The sequence below is a fragment of the Chionomys nivalis genome, chromosome 1 (genome assembly GCF_950005125.1).
Source record: "Chionomys nivalis chromosome 1, mChiNiv1.1, whole genome shotgun sequence".
NCBI lineage: Eukaryota > Metazoa > Chordata > Mammalia > Rodentia > Cricetidae > Chionomys > Chionomys nivalis.
Genome location: NC_080086.1, coordinates 195,092,926 through 195,117,399, shown reverse-complemented (window position 1 = coordinate 195,117,399; position 24,474 = coordinate 195,092,926). Strand labels below are relative to the sequence as shown.

The 24,474-nt window shown below is 39.4% G+C and overlaps 1 protein-coding gene across 1 annotated transcript; it reads right to left on the bottom strand.

Annotated features, from left to right (window-relative positions):
* Nucleotides 1–3,591: 3,591 nt before the first annotated feature.
* Nucleotides 3,592–21,975, bottom strand: Sem1 (SEM1 26S proteasome subunit). Its single transcript, XM_057776579.1, has 3 exons — nt 21,787–21,975; nt 5,754–5,847; nt 3,592–3,776 (listed from the first exon to the last, which is right to left on the bottom strand). Exons 1-3 carry the CDS (start codon nt 21,860–21,862, stop codon nt 3,734–3,736), a joined length of 213 nt encoding a protein of 70 aa, XP_057632562.1. The 5' UTR covers nt 21,863–21,975; the 3' UTR covers nt 3,592–3,733.
* Between the last annotated feature and the right edge of the window lie 2,499 nt (nt 21,976–24,474).

Genomic DNA, 24,474 nt, shown 5'->3' with positions numbered 1-24,474 from the left:
GAAAATTTCCCCTCACAATCTACAAGCCTACTTTTGGGAGAAGAGAAATGAGTATGAGGAGACTTAAAGATGATCCCACAGAAACACTGTATGTGAAGGTTTGTCTAAAAGGGGGCAACTGGCAGATACTTTATAAGCAAAAACACTAAGAGAAAAAGGACAAAGCTGTACTGTCAATGGAGATGTACTGGCTCAAGTAAGCAGAACAACCTGGAAATTTTTGTTTGTTTGAGACAGGGCCTACCTATGTAGCTTCGCCTGCCCCAGCCTCCCAGAATCCTGGGATAACCTGGCAGAGTCTGGAAGTTTTATACGGTCCTCCCTATAAACTACCTCCTCACCAGCAGTCATGCAGGTTAAGAAGCTACCTTACCTCGCTTTCACTGCCAAATGACGCATGTGTGTAAAGCCATATGGAAACTATGGTACTACCACTCAAATAAGGAAAACATGTGACATAAAGAACCAGGAGGTTTAAAGAACTGCTTAAGTTTAAGCGGGCTTGGGGGGGAGGGGAGGGAAGTGGGAGAGGGTGGAGAATACTAATCCAAACTGAGGATGAATGAAGCCTTATGGGGGAGGGGGCTTACGGAAAAGGGTAACGTCTAAAGATCGCATTTTCCAAAATAGACCAGAGAGAAGAAAGTAGCAGACAGAGCAGCTCAGTGATTCGTTTAGTAGGACCCTGTGAGCAATGGTTAGACTGGGATACTGATAGTAAGTGTGCATTGGTTCTGAATATGCTGATTTAAATGTTTCTAAAGAAACAGTCTGAAATAAACTCTATAGACTCATTGTACAGGAAGCCAGACAGGACAGGGTCAGTGCTATCCACTAATCCTGTTCCTTTCTATACGTTTATTGTCTGAGTGTCATGTGCACGTATCAGCATACATATGGGGTCAGCAGAAAACTTGCAGGAGTTGGTTCTCTCCTTCTACTCTGTAGGTTCCAAAGATCAAAATCAGCTTCTCAGGCTTGGCAGTAAAAGTCTTTCCCTGCTGAGCATCTCCCCTGCCCAGAATCCTGTTTATTCCAAGGTTCTTTGAGTAGCTTCACCTATAACCTAAAACTGCTTTCTAGATGACTGTGGCAATTAGGGCCACACTTCTGTATTTACATTCAGAGGGGAGGCTGGCTTTGGGAGGCTATTGCATGTCGCAGGTTTCCTCTTTGTCAGAACACCAGAGCCCCTTTGTTTTTACTGGCTCAAAATTCTTTAAATTTGCTGCCTCTTATTTAATCATTTCCAAGAGAGAGTTACCAGGACTGGCTGAAGATTAAGCAGAGCCCACCCTGACCTAGGAGTGGTATGTGGAACAGAAGGGCAATAGATTCCTGATGAAAAGGGATGACAGAGGAGACTGAGTAGACAAGACTGGGGTCAATGACTCGGAGGGAAGAACGGATGGAGTCTGCCAACAGGTAGGGTACTTCAGAAAACAAAACATGGGCAGATCTTACAATTTGGCCTTCAATAATTGAGTAGAAAAGGTGAGATAGGCAAGACTGGGTGAAATAGTAAGTTTGAGGATAATCAAGGCTTCTGTTCTTTCATTTTCATCAAGTTAATTTGAAGATGCTCCCTCGTCAATGCAAAGACAATCAAGTTAGTAGATGGGAGTTTAGAGTTCTAGCGACAGAAAAATAACTGGAAACAGGTCTGAAATCATACATACATACATACATACATTTTTAAAAGCACCTAACACAGGATGAGATTAACAAAAAACACAAGGATACAGAAAGGAATAAACTCAAGGCAGACTAGATGTAAGCTAGGATTTAGAGGTAAGTGCTTAAGAAGACACAATAAGTGGCTAGAAGACCCAAAACCAATCTCTAATGTTATATGACAGTGGACTGAGGATACTACAAATTGACAATGTTCTACCTAAAGCAGATGGTACCTAAAGCAATGTTCAACCTTCCTAATGCTGCAGTCCTTTAATATAGTTCCTCATGCTGTGGTGAGCCCAACCATAAATTATTCCCATTGCTACCTCATAACTTTAATTTTGCTAGTGTTAGGAATAATAAATATCCATGTTTTCTGATGGTCCTAGGTGACCCCCATGAAAAAAGGGTCATTCAAGCCCTAAAGGGGTCATGACCCAGAGGTTGAGGACCACTGGCCTAAAAGGAGGGATGTATTGCTCCTGTTTACTTGGAAAGGGCGGGTAGCATATGGTATCCTCCTGGAATACAGTAAAAACTTACAAACTAAGACATAAAAAAGCAAATCCAAAGATGACCTAGAGGGGAGTGATTGCATGGCTTCCAAAATGAATGCTGAGCCCTGCAACTGAGGCTGACCTGCTTGACCTGCTTGAGGGTGGAGTTTATACAGGGACATTTCCAAGGGCTGCCTTTCCCCATGTGGTACAGGATAATGTGCTGAAGTAGGCATTCCTGCTGAGGGGGAGATGTACAAGTTAAAGCCCCCAGACGGGGCATCCTAGGAAGACCCCCGAAGCTGTCTCCTCAACATGATATGAGTAGGCCCTGCCAACAGGTTTCATTATATGATGCAGAACCTTAAAACACCTTAGAGGTTTGGGAAAGCAGTTGGAAGGACAGTAAAAACAGCAATTCAGGCATCTGAACCAAGGCACTGTAAGAGGGAAGGGTATTCCCTGGAGCCATACAGTGTTGGGTGAAAATCAGCGTGCTAAAAGTGGGCCACCTCCCTCTGAGTTAGCTACTGGCCACAAAGTCCTGATGAGCCATAAACTGTCCCAGTTATTGCTAGTTGTGGGTTTAGACAATAATTCTCTACTACAGAAAATACTTCAGTTCATGGAGAAAGGAGGCTGGACCGAGCTGGAAGCACTCACCCGCTGGCTGACTTGCCAGCACAGGAGCTGCCTGAACAGTACTTAAGTAACAGGCAGGCAGGACACATCCATTGGGTAACAGACACCACTTTTGCAGAAAATACTAGCTCTATGTACATGGCATTTACTCTGTCCAAATTCTTTTTTGTTCTTTATTCCATTCCATCATTTACCAGTTCCAATGAGTCCTGTATACACCAAATTAAATCTCCCAAACAGTAGGCATAGCAACAGTAATAATTTTCCAGAAACTCTGTGTGTGACATGAATTATGCAGTAGCTGAGAATACACCCATATTGCTAAAGTATCCAGGACCCACTTTCTCAATTGTAATAGAAATATTATTCTTAAAACTGTGACCAAATAGCCAATGGACTCTACCAACCACTAGTAAGATTACTGACTCAGAACTAAGTAAATTACAGAGATTTAAAATGATTAATATTCTAAAACCACAGGTTTTGAAGGCCCCCTTATAAACAAATATTAGTTATGTTGTCTACACTATCAAAAGACAGAAGACATTAAAGTTTAAGGTGATGTAAAAGAAGTATCTTATAAAACTGGACTGAGATTTCACTGATTTCAAGAAAGGTGCTGAGCTGGAGATCTGATGAATCGCAACATCTGTTTGAGCCTCAATTAATATTAAAAAATGTTATAATGTGGACTTTTAGTATGTCAATACGTCTTTTGAAAACCATGAATATAAAGGAACAGAGGCAAAAGATCAAGACATCTGAACCAAAAAGATTAGATCAAAACATTTATTTATTTTGTTATAAAACAAAAATAAATCCAAGCAGATAATGAAATAACTTTAAAGTATCCCTTCCTTGCTCCTTGTCCTAGAATTTAGCCCACAGTCCATGTTGAGGTTCTTGCTTCCTGGATGCTATGACGTTTCCATCTTGTACCCGTGCTTCTCGAGCTCAGCGCTGAAACACAAGACAAGGACAGCATTAGCATTCCCTCTGAGAATTCAAAGACACTGCTGTTTCTAAGACAGAATAGAATAAATCAATTAAGATTGGGTCACTAACTTAGAACATTACCAAATTTATTTTAGTCTCTAAAATGAAACCATAAGAAGGAAATTGGGTATCAATCAATATAGTAATTAAAAAATTGTTTGTCGTCTCATTACTTGCAATTTTCATTAATTTTCTCATATATGAATGAACCTACTTATAGAATGAGACTTTTCTACTATTCTACAAGAACCTTACAAATATTATACTAATGTTCTATTTCTAATGTATATTTTAAGATAGTGTAAACATTCTTTTAGATTTATTTATGTGTATGAATGCTTTGCCTACATGCATGTGTGTCCTGCCTGTGTGCTTACTGCCCACAGAAGTCAGGAGAGCGCTGAATGGTTGTAAGCCACCATGTGGGTGCTAGAAATTCACCAGAAGAGGAACAAGTGTCTACACCAGCGTGCACCATCTTCCCAACTCCTAACTATAAATTTCTGTTGCTGTTTGTTTAGGTGGAGATAAGGACTGAGTCAGCGCCTCATGCATGCAGAGTGGGCACACTACCTTCAGCCGTATCCTTGGATACTTCTACTCTAAGAAAATTCTGAGATCTACAAAGCTCATACCAGTATCAAAATTTTACCAATGATACAATCATCCCAAGCACAATACTGCTATACACAGGAAGGAAATTGGCTACTGTTTAACTGTTTACAAATGGTGCTGGGCAACCTGGATGCTCACATGTAAAAGTGAGTTGCACCCACATTACATGCAAAAATTCATTCAAGCTAAAAGAGCTAAGCTATAAAATTTTTCCACAAAGACACATGAATAAACCTCCTTATCTGGAATTTGGTAATGAGTTTCTAAATCTGATACCCAAAGTGTAAGTAACAATAAACAAACAAACTTGATCACCAAAATTTAAAATTTTGCAATTAACGAATTAAAAAAAGACAACCTAGCGGAATACCTGACAAGGTCTTAATACCAAGAATATGCAAAGTAGGTCTCAATTCAAAAACAAAAAGAGGACTTGAATAGACTTCCCTCACCCCAAAAATATGCGTGGTCAAGAAGCACACTGGGAAATGAAAGCCGAAGTTACAAGGAAACTGCTTCATGGCTTTCACTAAAACAATAATCGAACAATATTATATTTGTACGTTGCTCCTGGGAAACCTTTTTAGTGACTACAGACATGTCTGACAGTTCTTCAAAATGTTGAAACAGAAAATTACTATACAACCCAGAAATATCACTTCAAAGTCCCCCAAACCTGAAAACACATGCTCAAATACATGCACATATGGGCAAGTGTGCAGCACATACAGCAAATAAAAAGTAGAAATGTCCACAAACTGACAAATACATAAAATGTCTTACATTAGAGAATTGTTGAATTATGAAAAAGAATAATGTACTTCTATACACCACTACATTTTTGAATTTGGGAAAGATTATGCTAAGAGGAAGAATGTGGATACAGAAGGACATATCTTGTGTAATAACATTTATATGAAATATCCAAAACAGGCAACCTGGGTGAATTTATTCTTGAATATATTAGACCACTATATAACTCCAATCTCCAAATTTGAGGATCATTAATTGAGCTCCCCAATTAGATCTATGATTCTAATTTCGGCCCAGTTATTCAATACTGGCTGAAAAGAAATGTTGACAGGATCAAGTTCATGAAAACGAGCAAATATGCTTTTACTTAACTACCTTCTTAGAAGGAACAAAAGGTGTATGCACTCTCCTGAAATACTCCTGTTTAGAAATCCAAAGGGTGAAGGAAATGTCTTATTTTACATAATGAAAAAATCATCTCAAAAGTTCTAAGAGGACAGCTACCTATGTACGCTGTACATTCCATGCTTCAAATCAACACTGATCTGTAAGAGAAACCTGGCTGAAACCCACCGTAACTGATTGGAGAAGTCATCTTCCACATTGTCATCATCCCAATTATCCTCCCAGACATGCGCATCTTCATCTTCATCTAAGCCAGCCCAGTCTAAAAATGGAAACAGATGCCTAAGTATTTCTAATACATTATTTCCAAAAGCATAAAAACTTCAGAGAATTTGCCATTAAATATCTTCACAACTCACAAAACAGCTAACACTTTACCTAAGAAAGACTGTTATCTTCCTCTACAAATCTCGAATCTTTTGCTATCTTGTTCTCATTTTCTCCTGCTCAACAGGGCAGGTACACACAGTGATTTTGTCAGCACACACCGGCCTCGTGCAAGCTCCAATCCCAGCATGGAGAGGGATGTGGACCAAGTTCCTACACCTAGGTAAGGAGCTACTGGCAACCGAGAGCTGCTCTGACAGCAAGACTCCGGTTTTCTTTAAGACCCTGCAGTAAGTGCATCAGGCTCCAGCGGACGGCCACACATTCAGAATATATGCGAAGCACAGATTGGACTTGATTGGATTGGGGGTTAAAAGACACAAAGTTGGGAGTGGGTAGGGAAGGGAGCAGGATCTGGGAGGAATTTTGGGGAAGAAGTGAATATGATTAAAAGACATTGAAAGGAATTCTCAAAGAACCAAAAGGAAACCAATTCAAATTATAACCCACCACTAAATGTCAGTAAATAAAAAGCAACATAAAATTTACATTTTTTTTTTAAGACAAGATTTCATACAAATCATGACCGGTGTTAACTCACTATGTGGGAGGATGGCCTTACATTATTGACCTTCCTGCCTCCATATTCCAACTACTGAGATTACAGATGCGCGTCAGGAAGTCCCGTTTGTCTTTTACAGAAGGAAAACATAAATATGCACAGGGGAGTGGTGCTGTTCTACTTAATACGTTCTTTTTCCTCCCTCCTTTGGCTTTAAAGGACAGACTTAGATAGCTAGATGTCAGCTTTCCTCAGAGAAAAACACGAGTGTAAATATCTCTGGACATTCTTGTAGAGGGTTAATATCTATAGAGGGTTGGAGAGGTTGCTCAGGAAAGTGTGCGAGCATAAGGAACTGGGTTCAGATTCCCAGTACCCACGGGGGTAGCTGCCTGAAATGGAAAAAGGTCCTTCCTGTGAGAGTTGATGGAGTTAAGAGAAAGACTGCTGACATTCACCTCTGGCCTCTGTACACGTGTGTATACATATCCATGTGTATGTATGCATACACACTCTTACAAAAATATCTACTGCTAAAATAATACCAACAGCACAAGCTCTAAAGCAACTCAGTAGTCAAGCGAAGGACTAATCAATTAGGTAGCTTCATTACAAGCCAATATTTAGTTAATTAGTCAGAAAGAGGCATACAATGAAATATAAGGTACCCCAAATTTCCTTTCCTTTATGCTTTTGAACACTACCTCATGGAATGCCTGAATTAGAAACTGCATCTCTGATCTGCCCTCTACTTCCAAATACAGCTCCACTGCTGAACTATCCGTTACACATTCTAATTCTACAAGTAACTGACTCTAGACACAAATCCAACTTACTGGCCTAAAGAAGGAAAAGCACAGGAATCATCCTAAAATTCCTTTTTTATACTTGCATCAAATTCTGCTTATTTAGCCCCTAAAATAATTCTAAAGTTGCTCTTTTATCCCTATGACCTTTAATCTAAAACAAACATTCACACTAGACACGGTAAGTCCCTACTGCTAAAGATATCATGCATTTGGGAAACATGGACTAGAGATTTTGAACTGGATGAGATCTGAAGCCCCTGAGGACTATATATCATGGTACCAGAAGGCACCATGCAAGCCTTCCGAAGGAAAGCAACCAACAGTCCTACCCAGCTATGGTGCCTATGAACCACAATGATGAGCAGCACGGTACTATACTATACACTAACGTTGCAGTGGTGGCATGCCTAGTTGTAAACCATTTATTCTCTAATTGGACTTAAGGCTTGCTGAACGGGGGGAATCATACCTAGTATTGCAAATTTAGCCAACTACCCAGGACTAGTGATAGTGAGGTCATGGATCTTGGAGGAGGACCTATAGCTACTACTTTACTAAATCGGCACAACTGTTAACTACATTCTAAATATTTATCCATGTACCCACAGATAAGTTCTTACTCTTCGTCATGGAAATTTTGCTTTCCAATAGATGGAGACTATCACACAACTGATCAAAATGCAGTGAACAAGTGACCCTGTCCATCCCAACTGAACCCCAACATCTACAACACAATTCCTACACCTAAGGTTCAGGGATCATTTCAGAAGACGGAGTAGCAAGATTGTAAAAGCCAGAGGAAAAAGAAGTCTGCTGTGAGATTGTCTCTCTTAGAAACATCAAAAGCTACACCCATGAAGTCTCCCTAACATGGCTGCCTAAGCATAACCTGAACAAAGATGATATCAACAGACATGCTCATACAAAAGAAGAAAAGTTCATGAAGCCTCAATAGGAAATAAAAAACTACAGGCAACTAACAATTGGTGAGAGCTAGAAAAATAGTGTTTCCCAGGGAAGTGTACATCAGCTGCTTCCAACTGGTTATCCAATACCAGAGTCCTTAAAACATACAGACAGGTGACATTACACGGAGTGTGCGTTGTATGTATGTATTTAAGAACACACATGACCACCAGCAGCAGCACTGCCAGAAAAAAAGAGGCCACTTATTTAAAAGATAGCCAAGAAGGGAGCATTAGAGGGGGGAAAGAATATGGGGAAATGATTTATTATATTATAATCTCAAAAAATATTTTAAAACCCCCAACACATTCATACTATCCCTTTTCATCTGTTCCTTCTCTTTAGGGTCCTGATAAAAATTTAGCCTCCTAGGGGATGGCCCTTTAATTGCTCCCTGCTTTCTTCATTTTTATGGCACCAAACTGTCCCAGAGACAAGAGTATATGCCCCCAAGCACCTACTTAGGCTTACATAACCATTATAAACCTGACTGATATTTTTACAGGTTAACACACTTGTTTTAAAGTAAAAGTATTTTTCCAGTGTGTAGTACACACACACCTGCAATACCAGTACTAAAGCAGAAGCAGAGGTTCATGAATTCCAAGTCAGTTTCAGCTACATAGAAAAATCCTGTAATAAAAGTATCAAAAATGTAAAAACCAAACATTTTTAACATTCAAATCTACTCATAGTTCCCTCAAGTTTGTTATTTGTCTTATGTATGAGTTTCCCTCTAGTGTGAAAACTATACAGTGACGAATGACCCTTAAGATCTTAATTTTCACTCAGCTCCCAATTCTATACTTCATATTTTGAAATTAGAATTTTCTTTGGTGTGTGTGGGTACACATGTGACTGGTGGGAGTGCACATGCATATGAGTAGAAGCCCAGGTCATTTGGTGCTCTACTCCATCACTCTCCACCTTATTAAGGTCTCTGTCTCTGAACCTGGAGCTTGGTTGGCAGCCAGCAAGCCCCAGGGACTGTTCCTGTCTGTCCCCCCACACACAGTTCTGGGGATACGGGCATGTGCAGCCTTAAACACCCTTTGCTACGGATGTTGAGATTTCAAACTCAGGCCCTTATGCCCACACAGCAACCACTCTTAATTCCTATCCCACTGAACAATCTTCTGAGTGCCTGCTTAAGATTTTGTAAATGATCACACATTTGATGCTTATCCCATCTTCTGAACCCACCCAGTACCTGGTTGACTTTTACTTCTGAAGTTAATTCAAACACTGTTTGTTTATTCTGTCATTATAAAAGCTACCTAGCTTCCTGAAGAAATGGTTGATTTCAAATCCTTATCAAGCAAAGCACTAGACAAGATATTTATTTTAAATGCCAGAAAGAACATCAGCACTAACAGAAACTTAAAGGAGTAGCATACTGAATAAGGGGGGAAAAGCCAGTCTACAACAAATATTGGACAGAAAAATAGATAATAATCCTTACAGTTCCATTTGTAGAAGTACAAACAAAAAGACAATTAGAAATGATCATTTTGCAGAACTTCATTGCAACTTAGTAAAAGATCACTAACCAGTATTAAAATTATGGAGTGAAAGATGGGTACTCATTATAAACAGTGACACACAGCCATTGCTACCTTAGCCAAGCAAACAGACAACATTACTAAGTTAGAACAAATTAGCAAATGCTTCTTAATGTAAGCAGTAAGAGACACTTATCACCTCGGTAAACTCTATAGTTAAAGTTAATTCTGAATCTGTAAGACAAATGAAAAGGTGAGACTTTCTATAACTGGCTACTTGTTCAGGTGCCTCATCACTACAGTGGGCTGGCCCTCCCACATCATTCACTAATCAAGGCTTGTCTACAGGTCAATATGGTAAGGGCATTTTCTCAGTGGAGGTTCCCTCTTCCAAGATGGCCCTAGTTTGTGTCAAGTTGACAAAAAAACTAATCAGCACAAAAATCCACCTCGGAAAACACCACCTCTAGAAATTTTGAGTATCACAACAGCACCCTGGACAAATAACTATAGTTAAAATATGTCTCATCTCCTTAGAAATAACATCTATTATATTTGCCTCTGTAATATAGTAACAAACAGCACTTAGCACATGAACAAGGTTATGAAACATGAACAAAATCCTAATCACAAAGGTAAGATCAGATCTTGTATATTTCTGATTTCCCTCCCCTCCATCCAAAAGCCAGTAATGATTGGTATTTTCTGTATGCCCTAACCGTTAGTTTCATCTTACTAGTCATCTAGTAGAAAGACAGCATGCACAGGGACTGCACAGGTCTGCATTAGGTCCTCTGAGTATACATCATGACTTCCAGGAGTCCAGTATCTGTTTCTTCTTCCTTCTCTTGGGCTCTTTCCTTCTATTTGTTTTATCCAATTCCAGTGTGTTAGTTTTTGTTTTATCTTTATTATTACCTCTCAGAAGTCTGTTTGTTTTCCAGTGAGAGACAGAAAGATCAGATAGAAGTTGAGAAGGAACTGGGAGGAGTATAAGGAGGAGAAACCATAATCAGGATATATTATGTGTGAAAAAAATCTATTTTCAATAAAGGGGGGAACAGCTATGAAGATTTAAGTCTTATGGCTTGAATTTGACATGTCTTATGTTTAAATGTTGGTGTGTGGCCTGTGACACTATTCTGAAGGCTGCAGAGCTTCTAGGAGGTAAGTCTGGCTGGTGCAAGCACATCACTAAGGGTAGCTTTTGGAAGCTAGCCAGTGGAGTTCTCTACCTTTTGTAATTACAATCAAGTGAACAAGCTCTACATCATGCATCAGGTGCCAGGCTCTCTCTGCTATGATGAGCTGACATGTCCCTGAATATGTGAGTCAGAATAGAATTTTCCTTCTGTAAGCTGTTCTGTCGATGTTGAGAAAATAACACAAATCTCAGAAAATAAATAACAAAGGTACAATTTAGGCTTTTTATGTACATATGTAATAGATTCAAAATATTCAAAGTAGTGTCCACAAGGGTATTTTATTACAGTTATATACTTAAATTTTTCTGGTGTAAAGCTAGAAAGAAGAACCGGAAAAGAACAGAAATTTGGAAGGCGTCTTAGCTAGTCGCCCTACTCCTGCTACCACAGTCTGTTTGTTCTCCGAGACAGGGTCCTCCGTGTAGCTCTGCTTGTCCTGAAACTCACTCTGTAGATCAGGTTGGCCTTGAATACAGAGATTAGTCTGCCTCAGCCCCTCAAGTGCTGGGACTAAAGGTGTGTGCCACCACCACAAAACATTTTCCAGTTTTAATAACTAAATATTTAAAGTTATTTATCTTCTCCCTGCCCTTAATTCGACTAAGTCAATATGAGTGAGATGATTTCCTTCATGGACTATCACTGTATTATTAATAACACAGAGAAAACTATTTCACGAAAGTGGCAACAGATGCTAAGATCGAATTTTATTTAAAACAGGAACATCAAATCTAAAGCCATTCTCAACAATGAGTGCTTATAGTTCCTTTAGAAGAGCCAAGTTCGGATTCCAGCACCCACAACTCACAACCAACAGAAACCCCAGCTCCAGGGAATCTGGCATCCTCTGTGGGCACCTACATGCATGTGGCCCACACTTACATAGGCACATAATAAAAAGCAATTGTTTAAAGATCTTCATTTCAGACAGTAGATGTTTCTCTAAATCACCAGAGATCAATGTGATGGCTTTAATTTTTCAATTAAAATACAAGAAAACTTTAAAAAGCCTAGGTTCGTGACTGTAAACCTTGTAGCAGAACAACTGGATTAATTATCCTGTGCAGCAAACGAGCACCAGCGGAAAGTACTCCTTCACGCCTCCATATTCCCTCTGGACTTACTAGTTTTCTGGCCATTCAGTAACTTAACTAATTCCCCCAAAAGAAATGGTAATGCTAAACCCTTTCTTACTAAAATTCAAAAGAAACTCCTTCATTAAATTGGCTTATAACAAATTTAGGCTTTGTACTTCAAGATTTTATACAATGGTCAAGACATGACTATTTAAAAACTACTGATATCTGGAACTAGAAGGGTCTTAAAGATCACTCTACATTCCCCTTTTGGCTTGAGAATAAATCATCACCACAATCAAAAGCAGATGAAAAAAGGCTGCCTCACCAAAAGATAGTCACTTAAGAATCAATCCCCATCCCTCCAGTCTTAAAACCCTGTTGTAAATAGGCTGTTTGGGTAGAGAACAGAAACAGGAAATGTCAAAATCTGTTAATATACTTTTAGGAAATTTTATAAGTTATACGAAAGGGAGTTTAAAGTTTAAAAACAAAATTAGCCAAACAATAATATGAACAAAGACCTAACAGTTTTTGAGAAAAAGGGGGTGATCTGTCACTAAAACCACAATGGTAGAATCTGCAAGGCACTGAAACATCAGGCCTGAAACACTTCCAACTAAATAATTTCCTATTAAGTGAGTGGTTTCCATTCGCACCAGTCCCTAAAAAGGAAATGATCATGTGTGGAAAGAGGCAAGTTAAAAACATAAAAAAATAAAAATATAATACTTTTTGGAGAAAGCTTATGAAGTCTTTTAAAAACACTGCAAAACCTTAATTGTCTTCTGAAGCAATTGCCTTTTTAGAAACACGAAAATTATAGGGTTCCAGAAACTTTTAATCTAAGTTATTATTTGATTCAAAATGTTGATTTCAATATTGTTATTACTTGGTGTCATTCAAATGTCTCCATGATGGTTTTACTTCTTTTAATTTTGTGAGGGAAAAGCTTGTTAATTTGTAACCAAATGCTGCAGAAAATGAGAAGCAAAACCATGACTGAGTCAGTGATTTGTTTTATGAAGTGCAACGCTTCTCTAAAAGAGGCAAACTTCTTACCCTACGTGTCTTTTTCTTTAGGATGATGTAGTTTCTAATGTAGCAAACTGAGTATGAGGAGCACTTGGCTTAAGAATAAAGCACCTACCTCTCCCTTCTTTAAACAGGCACCTCATGCTTTAGTAGGACAAAGAGGAAAGGGCAGAAATACAGTCCTTCGAAAAAGAAACTGTCTCACAAAGCAAGGAAGGCAATAAACACCACAGGCAAGGCTTGAGGATTCATGAAAACAGCTGTTTCCTTGGTGATTTATGTGCGCGGGTGCACATGCCATGGGACACAGGTGGAGGCCAGAAGACTACTCACAGAAGTTGGTTTTCTCCTTCTACCATGTCAGGCTGTCAGGCATGGTAGCAAGTGCCACTCACAAACCTAGCTAGCTACCATGTCAGCTCATTCCTTGGTATCCTTACCTCTGAAAATGTAAGCCACCCCAATTCAACGTTTTCCTTCATAAGAGTTGTCATGGTCAAGATGTCTCGTCACAACAATAGAAACCCTGACTAAAACAGATGCCTTATTAATGTCTAATGATGTCCTTTAATATATAAATGAATATACAGTTTAACCTTCAACTTCAATGTATTGCCAGAATTGTGATCATTTAAATAATTATAGCTTTTTACTTCAAATTATTTGCCTCCAGATTAAAAAAATGTTTTTTAATAGACAGCTACTGGATATGACAGCCTGCTGTACTTATGAACTCCCAGCTGGTGAGGTTGCCTTCACAAGCCTTACACAAGATCAAGTCAGTGAGCATTCCAGCATGAGGAGGTTCATGGGTCTCCAGCTCTAACTACGGAACTATGGACAGTTGATGCCTTCTGGAGGAGGAGAAGTCAGGTTTTTTAAGGGTGTGGCTCCTGGTAGGTACACTACACTCCAATGGAAGTCTTCATACCGTGAGCATATATTTGAGTAGCACAAAATGAACTCAGCAGGTTTTTTGAGAGAGACAGAACACAAAGTTGGAGGACAGGAGGAGGAGGGATGACCTGGAAGTAGCTAGTGGGAGGAATAGGTAGCTGTGAATGCAATCAGAACATGTTCTATGAAATTCTCAAAAATGAAACTGAATTTTATCAATGAATTTTATCATAGATGCATATGTAGAGCATTACATGAGGAAAACACACCAACTCGCACTTACTATCAAGTGAGTGGGAACAGGAACTCTGACACAATGGGAGCTGGAGCCACAGCAACTCTCCACTTCCAGGTACATGGGTTCTTCCCAGAACTTTGCTTTCTAAAGGCTATCAATGCAAACACATCTGTACTGCATTCCACAGATCCAATGTCTGCTTAGCAGACAAGAAACTTCTGTCTAGCACGGCACCACTGTTCTCCCACCTTCCTCTTAACTGTGGTGGAAGGAGAGCTTCAGAGTAAAAGGCAATCCATAAATGGTGGTGCTGCCAGGCCACTGAACATTCAGTTATTTGTGGCACGAAGTCCATAACTAATGCTCAAAGTAACCTATATAACCATTATAGTTATCCCTAATTATCCTTTAAAAACCAATTCAAACCCAATTTTTCATCAATTGTATATTATTTGTAAAATGTTTCTACATATTTGTTTTTATTATCAGTACCTTTAATTTTGTTTAATTTGATAGAGTTGCAGAAAATCATTACTCTAAAAATGCCCTTATGACTTAAAAAATCTTACCTCGTTTTGACCCTGCTTCTCACTGCTCAGCACTACCTAACCTGGGCGCCATCATCCATTTCCTAGACTCAAAGTGCAAAATCAAAACCCCTCATCTCCCAGTATTCCTAGCACCCCATATATAACAAGCAGTCCAAAGTTAAATCAATTTGTCTTCCTGTTATTCAGGCACTATCATCCCACTTCACTACTAAGAACCCACGAAACCCTTCTACCTGAGTTATTTCAACAAAATTTACTACTTGGTCTACCTGACTTTGGTCTCTACCTTTGTAAATTAATTCTGCTGTTTAATATTTCCCAATAGATTACTGCCCACACAAAACCCACATGCACACTATCAAAAGCAAAATAAGCAAATATCAATTTAAAAAACAACCCCCAACTCCCAACAACTTGAAATCTATTTAAGAATTAAGTCCAAAATAGATATGGCTTAAAGATTCCCAAGATCAGTCTCTAGCTACCTGTGTATACAAATCCTAGCTTTAAAAAATTATTGGGGGGAGGGGAGCAAAGAAACATGCCATGTTAGGTAGAAACCAGAAGACAACTTAGGACAACTTGTTGGAATCCATCTCTCATTCCACCTTCATACCGGCTCCAACTCAAATTTGCAGAGCAAATGCCTTCACCTACCCAACCGGTTCTAGCTCATAATACAAACGTGTATATTCACCACCAAGCATTTACTTACCTCTCTCTACATTTCAATCTCTTTTAAAAAGATTAATGTAATTATGTATATGAATGTTCTCTCTGCACATATATACACAACATGAATGTCTGGTGTCATAAGAGGGGCCAGACCCCCTCAGGGAACTGGAGCTATAGGTGGTTGTGAGCTGCATGTGGGTGCTAGGAACTGAACCTAGGTCCTCGGCAAGAGGTTCTCTTAGCCACTGAACAAAATGCTCACCCCATTTCCATCTCAAGTATCTGTTCCAATGGTGCTAAATCATGTTTTAAATGCATGGAAATAATTGCTTTTATTTTGAACTGTTGTTGAACTTTATGATTGTGTTCTAATATCCCAACACACACACACATACACACACACATCCTATAGAAGAAGGAAACAGAAATCTTACCTAGAAGCCCAACAGATAATAAAGACTGTATCAAATTGTTCAAGTTTAACCAGGGCTATGTGTAATGAAGGGTCCAGGGGAGAAACTAAGTCTTAGAGATTCTTTCTCTGGGATAGGCATTTCCCAAGACTAAAGTACTCTATTTGGTGACAAAGCCACTGGTCCTAATTTATCAGCATTTATATTCCTTACCACATTCAAACAGAGAGTGAATTCTGTTTCAATGCAGTGTCTACTAAATGTGACCCTGGTTGTTGTTACTATTATTATTATTATTTTGCTAAGTCCTCAGTAAAAACTCTACACCTCATAGAGCTATTATGAACAGTAAAAGAGACTATGTGAAGCATTTAGGATTGGCAATGGCAGCTAAAGAAATTACCTCTCTCCATCCTTCAGTATCAGGTTTATAGGAGGTCTATATCAGGTTCATATATATACATACATAAAATGAATAAATCACTTGTTACATGCTAACTATGAAAGCAGTTGGGGGTAAGAAATCTAAGTAGAGAAACCTTTTCCAAAATAAAGACAATACCACAGCTACCAAATTAGATAAAGATACACTTCAAAAGAAGATCATCAAACTTTTGCAACTTTTATTTCCCCTTTAATGTTTTCATAATTCATCTTTCAATGAGCAAAGCTTAACAAACAGTAATGTTAAACACTGAAAATCACAACTGCTTGTTGTCTGCTCAGTACACAAGCACTGCAATAGTTAATCAAGTAGTACTCAAAGACAAAGCATTTGTACTGCCTAACATTCTGGTTTACAAGTCTTAGCTCTGACTTCCATAGGGATTACTCATTTTTATCTTCACACACCCGTAAACAACATATGCTATGTATATGCAAAGTATGCTATATATACAGATATACTTCTTGTGTGTCTTTAAAATTTATATTAATAATATAAATAGCATGGTGCTGGGGGATAATTTGGGCTGAATGAGGTCATGAAGGTGTGAACCTCCTAACATCGTTACAGTACAAAAAAAGAGAAGGAGCTGTCCTGACCAGGAATGAAACTGTCAACACTGTCTCACCAGAGTGAGAAAATAATGTTTATTGTTTACGCCATTCGATCTGTAGTACTTTCTTCTGGCAGTCCAAGCAGGCTAATACAATTAGGAAAATCTTTCACATCGAAAAAAAAAATAAATCATAGGCAAAGAAACTAAGAATGAAGGCTAGCAATTCAAAAAAAGGTATAATGGTTAGTCACACGCAAATCAACAGAAGAGACTAGGAGATAGTTCAGTTGGGTAAAATGCCTGTGGTGCAACTATCCAAACCTAAATTTGGCTCTTCGGTACCCATGTGGAAAGCTGGGTGTGGTGGCATGCACAGAAGATCCCGAGGGCTTGCCGGCCACCTAGCCTTGTGAAACTTGTCCGTTCTGGGTTCTCTGATAAACCTGGCTTCAAACATAAGATGGAGAAGGCAGCCTCTGACATTAACTTCAGGCCTCCATATGTATGTACACACATGAACATGTACATATGTACATACCACACTACGCACAAACACATACACCCACAAAATGAAACTGACCCATAATAAAAATGATACACTCTCAGCTCCATCCATCAGACTGACAAGGACTAAAATGTTTAATACCTGCAAATTGTAAATGGTAATATATATCACGTAACTCTTCTCAAAGAAAATTTGAGAATATGTTTACATTTAATGTACACCTAGTTTTGGATGAGGTGCCAAGCTAATGAAAGACAATATTTGTCTGATGGGGCAAGATGTGGTTGGTGTGACACAGTCTGGAGAGAATGAAGGAGTGAGGAGGGAGAGAGTGCCCTGGCGTATAGAATGCTAAGCCCAAATAAGGTGGGCAGAACTTGACAGGCCAGCAGGAAAGAACATAAATAAATAGACAACACATTTAAGATATGGTAGCCAGGTGTTGAGTTACTAGAGAAGTTATAAATGTTGAAAAGGAAAAAAAGCAGTAAGGAACCTGTGGTTCTGAATTCCAAGTGGAGAGATCTATGTGAACTTGATGTTTTACACACACACACACACACACACACACACACACAGCATGTTCTCTAGTTCCCTTTCACTGAGAGCAATAACACCCTAAAAACAGTATCATAAACAGAATCAAGATTCTGTTCTCCATTCCAAACTTAAATGTTGAGTGATCTTGTTTATATGACTACATTATATTTAATAACTGTTATCAGCAAAGTCCCCTTTGGTACTACATAAACCAACTCGCAGAGTATGTAAAGTATTTAACAATTGTTCCGTCTTCCTCCTATATTCATCTAAAAAATCTTTCTGATATTACTTTAGTGTAGTTAGTATTCAATGTTCATAATATTTTAATGGTACTGTTCTTATGACAAGTCTTTCTTAAATACATCTATGTTAATTTAAATTCCTTGGTTCCCACTCACAAAATGCTGGCCATTTTTTACCTCTGCAAGTCATGTGAATGTGATACACGAAAACACGCACCAGATATAGAGACCTCTACAGGATGCCTTACTTTGTCAGACACCAGTGAGAGGGCCTTAGTTATCCAGCAGCAGCTTCAGGGATCACCAGCCCACTGTCTGACTCAGCAGATTCTCACCATTCTCTAGCAAATACCAAGGTCTTATCCAGGAATTTAATAGGATAAGATGAAGAGGTGGGTAGTTGCGTATTGCTAATATTTCAGTGTATACATGAGTATCACTGATCATAGAAAAATTAAACAATAGTTAACACAGCAGAACTCCTGCTAATCCTACTGCTCTTTGAGGCAAACTCAATTTCACTTAAATATTCTAAAAAAGCAAGACAAAATATCTTAGTTCTGGAAAAGGAAAAAAGAGAATAAAATAATCTGAACAACCACTGCTTCTTCCTTCTTTCACCATCCACTTCTAAATGTCAGTAAAAAGAAATTAACAATACTTTAAAATCCTTTCAATATCTGTCCGACAAGGAAAAAGTAGTTAGAAGTCTCAATCATACAACAACTTCAATTTTATAACTAATTCTATAATCTCCAACCTAAATGCATGATGGATGAGATTTGAAATGTTTTGTAGACAAAGTTGTTAGCTGGGTTTAAAACTGTAACCTTGTGAAGGTCTCCAGAAATATATTAAAACCAGTCTTACCAGAATTTTGAATTTGAATGGCTTTCTTATAAAGTCTATTCTCACTTAGCATAAACAACTAGAAATTGTGTAGACTGCATTCCACAAAGATTCTAAACATGATTTTGTAACAGCTCCTACTTAATGGTCATTATAGTACATACCCACCAATTAGAATAATTGTAAGGAATTGCCAATTTAACAGATTCAGACTAAACAAGGGAACTGGAGGGATAAATGGAACATTTGTTCCTTTGTACCTTCAGAGACTCACTCCAGATGTTATACTTCACACCAAAACAACGAGGCCTCCATACAATCATTAACTTAAGCTTTCTTACCTTTCTTTAAGATCACTAAATTGAAATCCCATCCAGTAGGTTCTTATCTGGGAGGAGCTGTAGCAACAACACTCCCAACAAACCATGAATACATAGTTCAATGACTTATCTGTGACAGGCTCTTCTGTGTACAGTCCACACACAAGTTAACCGCGAGAATAGTCAGCCCTACTATGGAACTCTCAGACTGACAAAGTTCTCAGAAGTAAAATGCCCTACAGATGGCAGAGAGAACTCCAAACTGGATTAACAAGAGACATGCTCCTTTATTCTAGTAGGGAGTCTGTAGGTGTGTTTGTCACAAAGGGCGACCACACGGACAAATACATCTTCAAAAGGGAAAGTACATGAACTCAAATCAGGGAACTCATAACTGAAAAGAAAACCCAAACACCCAAATTCTAATAGGTGTTTCTAACGTTCTCCCGACAATGTGAATGCCAATGAAGACTTGTGCTCCATGTACACCTCAGCATCAACAGAGAATCTATACCATAATGACACAAAAATGTGAAAGATCATGTTTACTCTAAAAGAAACAAAGTTCTTCAGTGATTTTTTTTACAGGTTTTATTTTTCTTTTCATTTGTAATCAAAAGTTTTCATTTGTAAATATTTAGTGATTTCACCAGTGGGATAACTTTATATACAGCAAAATCTCCGTAATGAAAAGTACGGAAAGGCAATTTAACTGGTAACTAGAGAAGAAGCATACACTTCCATAACAAATGCATTTCAAAGTATTTCTCATTCTAAATGTAAAGATAACTTCACAAACTAGATTCTATACATTGGAGACAACAAATTCCTATGAGCAATAAATAATATGGTGTGTATGCTGGCAGAAGTCTCTTGCGCATCCTATTATCTTTAGAAGCGTTGCTTTGCTTTAACTTTACTGAAATGTCTAAACACAATCCAGCTGTAACCACTGAACAGACTACTGCTCGCAAGTGGGCCCTGAAGGACACTACACAAGTTGACGAAAGTGCTGTAAAGAATCTAGTACATCATAAGGAGACAGCTACCTCTCAAATCCTTTAGCCAGTTCTCAACTAGTTGTTATAAATAGGTACACACACTAAATGTAAGAGATAAAATTTGTCTGGGAATATTGGTCAGAAAGACCTTTCAGATCTTGAGTTGGCCATTTAATGGCAAGGGTCTGTTTTTTAATATGTCAATTTCTACTGCTTCAGGATGGGACGTTAGACTAGACAATGCAAATCAAAATTCTAACAGTGTAGCTCGTATGGAATAAGGAAGAAAGGCCACCTGAAGTAAGTAGTTGGAAGGAGTTGGATCCTGCCCTCACTTAGCCAATTCTACCACCAAGCTCTGTTAGAGGATTATTAATGAACCTGAAAACAAAACACCACATTGAACAGATAAATTCATTACCAAAACAAAAGGTAAACTATCCCATAATATATTGTAGCCTCCTAACTGGAAGGAAATGTGCTCTGAATTGGTTTATGAGGCTGTGTAATATGCACACTAACGTTCTCTTCCACAGAACTAAAACACTGCAACCTAAGTCAAGAGACAAAATGTTTCCGTGATGTGGTTTTATGCTGCAGCAGATCACGATGGGGCAACTTCTACATTCTGTCAGGTGGTAATTGCTTGACGCCCCATATGTGCAAACTGACCACAATTTTCTTCAGAAAGGCAACAGGAACTCACTCTCTTAAAACAAGGTAAATATTTGGGAATCGTACTCCAAACAATCAGCCAATTCCGAAAACATACGGGGGCAAAGAGATCTAGCAAACAGAAGGGTAACAGCTTCAACACACAAAGCAAGGGTTTTGGTGTGAACAGAGTGTCCCTATTTCAGCTTCAACATTTCCATAGTGTTGACACTGGGCCTGTTTCTCGATTGTTCCAAACTTCAATTTCCTTACGTGAATACTAGTTGATACAGCAATTATATTTGTGGCAGTGGAATTGTGCTGATAAAGCGTGGACTTACATGCCCAAGATCAAAGCAAACTGCTCCAACATTAGCTGTATTATACCTACAACGACAAGTGTGAACCATCTCTAGTTCTGAAGTTAATTTAGAATGCGGAAGCTAAGGCAAAATTTGTACTGAGTACACCACACATAACTCTGCCTTCCTACTTCACAGGGCTCATTGCCACGGTCCTCGGAGTAGGCAGCACTGGCGGCCTTGAACAACTGTGGAATTTTGGAGAAGTTTACAACCAAATGTGACGACGAAGCGAAACAGAGTCCCGGGCTGGAGATCGAAGGCCACACACGCGACTGCATGGGGCCCGGCTGCACCTGGCCCTCTCGGGGCCGAGACACAGAGCCCTGGGCACCGTGAGCGACGCTCCGGGGCCCCCGAGGCCCGCACACCCGGAGGCCGCGCCGGAACCGCGCCCCGGCCCAGCGAGCAGGTCCGCCGCCGCCGCTCCACTCCAGGCCGGGGCCCAGTGCGCGGCCTGGCAGTTACCTTCCGCGGGAAACTCCTCGAACTCGTCGTCCTCTTCCAGGAGACCCAGGTCGACAGGCTGCTTCTTCTCGGACATCGCGCCGCACCGAGCTCCGCCGCGCTCAGAGCCGCCGCAAAGTTGGGAGCCTCAGTACTCGCCAGGCGCCGAGACGGCCCACGCCGGCGCAACCATAGAGACTAGCCAGGAAGAGCTACGGGGCAGCGCGAGGAATGCTGGGATGTCGGAGGTCCGCCCAGCGCTTCCTGCGGGTGTAGCCCATGCCCTGACTTAGAACAGGGAGCTGCTTTGTTGTATAGATTTTGTTTTACAGTTCTATCGTTTTATTATTAATGTAGATTACCTGGCTGCGAAAGATTAACAGTGTATAAAATTACTAGAGACCATTACTTAGCTTATAACCTAGAAAAGAAATCTAGAAAGATTTTGTATAAGCATATAACGTAAGTAACATTTTTAGTGCCAGGACCTTAGCATACATCATCCCACTACTCAAGGCAATTCCCTGAGCATGCTGTTAAATATCTTCACATCACAGGGAACTAAGGACCAGAGCAGTCCGAGTCACTCAGATATACTAGACAATCCTGACTGTCCTCCAATTTTTACATTCTTCAGTGCCTTTTGATCTTAGAATTGTGTGTGGTAGGAGCTTTGTGCTGTAGTTGACAAGTTTGTAAAAATAAACGCGTTAAAAAAATAATGGAACATTTTATTGTTGCTCAAAAGATATAATTTTGGTTTCTTTTTTTTTGTTTGTTTTTTTAATTGTGGCAAATGAACAAAACAGACAACGGCAGATGTGAGACTTAGTCGCTGAACTAAGCACAAAGTAGTATGCATTTGCTTATAAATCTGTACTCGATGGCTTCTGCGAGGGGCCTTACATGAGTTCTTTAATTTCTCCGTGGTATAATGTATTAGCAGCACCACACTTAGGCTTATACATATAGCATGCATAGTTGTAAGTGCAAGCATAACTCTATCAGATAATATGGAAATTGAGCCAGGTCTGTAATCCCTGCTACTCAGGAGGCCGAGGCAGCAGGAATCCTTGGCTACAATATGAGTTTAGAATCAGGTTGGGCAACTTAGTGAAACCCTGTCTCCAAATAAAAAGTAAACAAAGGGCTTGCCATGTATCTCAGTGCCACACTCCCCAGTGCCAGAATAATAATAATAATAATAAAGGGAATTGGGAAAAATGTTTTATCAAATCATAAGTGATTTGTAGCTATAAATATGAACAAGGTGGTATGTTGTTTTACAGAAGAGGTGTATTAGAAAGTAGAACCGGGCAGTGGTGGCGCACGCCTTTAATCCCAGAACTCGGGAGGCAGAGGCAGGCAGAGCTCTGGAGTCCAAAGTTACAGGACAGGCTCCAAAGCTACAGAGAATCCCTGTCTCGAAAACCAAAAAAGAAAGAAAGAAAGTAGAAAGTGGAACATCTTTTCCAGGAAATAACCTCATTTTGTACAAACACTTTGTCTTACTTTCATTCCCATTGCTATGATAAAAGAGCCTGGCAGAAAGCAACTCAGAAAGGCTTCATTTGGCTTGCTATTCTAGGTTGCAGTCTATCATTGTAATGCTCCGTTTAGCTATTAAAAACAGCAACTCCAGGTATTTATTTATTTATTTATTTATTTATTTATTTGTTTATTTAAAATTTCCTCCTTCTCCCCTCCTCCCATTTCCCTCTCACTCCCCCCACCCCTCTTCCCCTCCTTCTCCAGTCCTAAGAGCAGTCAGAGTTCCCTGCCCTGTGGGAAGTCCAAGGTCCTCTCCCCTCCATCCAGGTCTAGGAAGGTGAGCATCCAAACAGGCTAGGCTCCCACAAGGCCAGTACAGGCAGTGCCATTGTCCTTGGCTTCTCAGTCAGCCCTCATCGTCAGCCACATTCAGAGTCCAGTTTGATCACATGTTCCATCAGTCCTAGTCCAGCTGGCCTTGGTGAGCTCCCATTAGATCAGCCCCACCGTCTCTGTGTGTGGATGCACCCCTCGCGGTCCTGACTTCCTTGCTCATGTTCTCCCTCCTTCTGCTCTTTATCTGGACTTCCTCTATTTCTTCCTAGTTCCTCTCTCTCACTCCTCTCAAGCCTAGATTTTTCCTACTACTTATTCTCTCTGCTGACCAGCCCCACTTATCCCTCTATTGGCCGTTCAGCTTTTTGTTAGACCAATCAGGTACCTTAGGCAGACAAGGTGAAACAAATGTAATACAACTTTATATACTTAAACAAATGCAGCATAAACAAATGCAACATACCTTTACAAAGTTAAAGTAATATTACACAACAGGACTGAGCAACTACTAGATTTTTACTTAGACTTTTCATTCACAGTTAACCATTGTTGGATTAGCTGAACTGTAGCCCGTAATTCCAATAAATCATATATATATATATATATATATATATATGTATTTGGAGACAGAGACAGAGACAGCGAAACAGAGAGAAAGAGACAGAGATGGAGAGATTCAGGCCATGTGTTCTGTGACTCTAGAGAACCCTGACTAATACATTTGCCTATATTTTAATTAGACCATTCTGGGTTTTACTATTTAATTTTAGAAGTTTCTTTCTGTTGAATATTAACCTCTTATCAGATATTTGGCTAGAAAATATTTTCTCCAGTTTCCTAGGCTGTCTTTTCATTGTGTTGGTTAGTTTCTTAACTTTGCGG